General features: G+C 48.8%; 1 protein-coding gene across 1 annotated transcript in view; it reads left to right on the top strand.

Annotated features, from left to right (window-relative positions):
• Window positions 1-894: 894 nt before the first annotated feature.
• The window catches only part of polr1f (RNA polymerase I subunit F), a 15157-nt gene continuing 14507 nt past the window's right edge, over window positions 895-1544 (top strand). The window contains exon 1 of the mRNA XM_043689775.1: window positions 895-1422. Coding sequence (XP_043545710.1) covers window positions 1193-1422 — 230 coding nt within the window. The 5' untranslated portion in view covers window positions 895-1192. The remainder of the gene's footprint in view (window positions 1423-1544) is intronic.

Raw genomic sequence — 1544 nt, 5'->3', positions numbered from 1 at the left:
TTCCAACTTTACACTGACAAGAACTGTAATGTTGAACTTTTGATTTAAGTCTTTATTTTTCTGCTCTTTACCCAAGATTTTGTACCTAGGCATGTTGTACCTAAGATGGCGCTGTGAGTGGCATCATTGTAAATTTTTAACTGTATTCCTGCACCCCTGTACTTGAGTACATGTGACAATAAAACCTAATTCTAATTTTAAAAAGAGTGTACAAGCTGGAACTGTTCCCCTTGGAGAAGGCTGAAAGGTGATTTAACAGAAGCATTTAAAATCATGAGGTGTTCGGACAGAATAGGCAAAGAGCAACCCACTCTGTCTCCACTTTCTGGGTGCAGTATGGTCTGGTACAGTAACTGCTCTGTCCAGGATAGTAAGAAACTACAAAAGGTTGTATGTATAGCCCAGAGCATCACAGAAACCAACCTCCCATCTGTGGATTCCACTTGTACATCTCGCTGCCACAGAAAGGCTACCAACATCAACAGATACCCTTTCACCAGGTAATGCTCTCCTACAATCTCTTCGGTCTGGCAGAAGATAGAGGCTTGAACACATGCACTGGCAGCTTCAAGAACAGTGTCTTCCCTGCTGTTATTAGACTGCTGAATGGAGTCTCTAACTTCAAATAAAGTTGATCTAGATAATTTTAATTTTGCCTTGTGCACATCTGTGCAGTGCAACCTGTATTCCTCACTCTGTCCAAGTCTTTTTTCACGTCTTCTTCACTCCCTTGCTTACTGTGATCTGCCTGGACTGCTCGCAAACACAGCTTTACGTTGTGACAATGAATGAAAAGAAATCAGACGTCAAAATTCAGGGGACACAAACTTATGGCAACTGGTGAAGGAAACAATTAGGGCAAAAATTTTTATGCAGCTGTTAGGGTCTAGGATGCATTGCCTGAGGCAGAATAAAAGGGAATTTTATATTTTTATTAAAAGAAGTACAGGGTAAGTAGCATCCAGTAATTACAGAGGGCTAGCAGGAACGCACTGGATGGCCTCCTTCAGCACTGGAACTCTTCCAAATGGACAGAGAGTAAGATTGAATGTAATAACAAGTTGTCTAACTTGTCCAAAGACCTGAAGCTAATGTCTCTCTCTGACTGGAGACCAGCGTCACCTGGTGGCCAGAAACTCGCTTTACGACGGCACGGCGCGGCGCCCCTCCGCTTTACGGCAGCAACGGCAGCATGGCGAATGGTGGTCAGGAGGACGGTGCGGCCCCCCGGGGAGGAGGAGGCCAAGGACAAGGCCAGCAGCTCTCCTTCAGCCAGGCCTGCGCCCTTATCCAAAGCCCGTATTCGTGCCTGGTGCTGGACACCTGCCGGAGGCACATCACCCTGGCCCCGGTGTACCTGAAGCGGCAGAGATCCGGCATCGAGAAGCAGCTGCGGACGGAGTTACTGCGGTTCTCCGAGAGGTCAGCGCGGGGGCGGGGGGGTGTGTGACGGTGACGTGGGGGAGGGGGAGGGGTGATGGGGGCACGTGCGGGCGATATCGGGGTTCCCTGGCGGGGGATGCGTGAGGACAATGCGGAACGTG

The sequence above is a fragment of the Chiloscyllium plagiosum genome, chromosome 5 (assembly GCF_004010195.1).
Source record: "Chiloscyllium plagiosum isolate BGI_BamShark_2017 chromosome 5, ASM401019v2, whole genome shotgun sequence".
Classification (NCBI taxonomy): domain Eukaryota; kingdom Metazoa; phylum Chordata; class Chondrichthyes; order Orectolobiformes; family Hemiscylliidae; genus Chiloscyllium; species Chiloscyllium plagiosum.
This window is presented reverse-complemented; position numbering and strand designations above follow the sequence as displayed.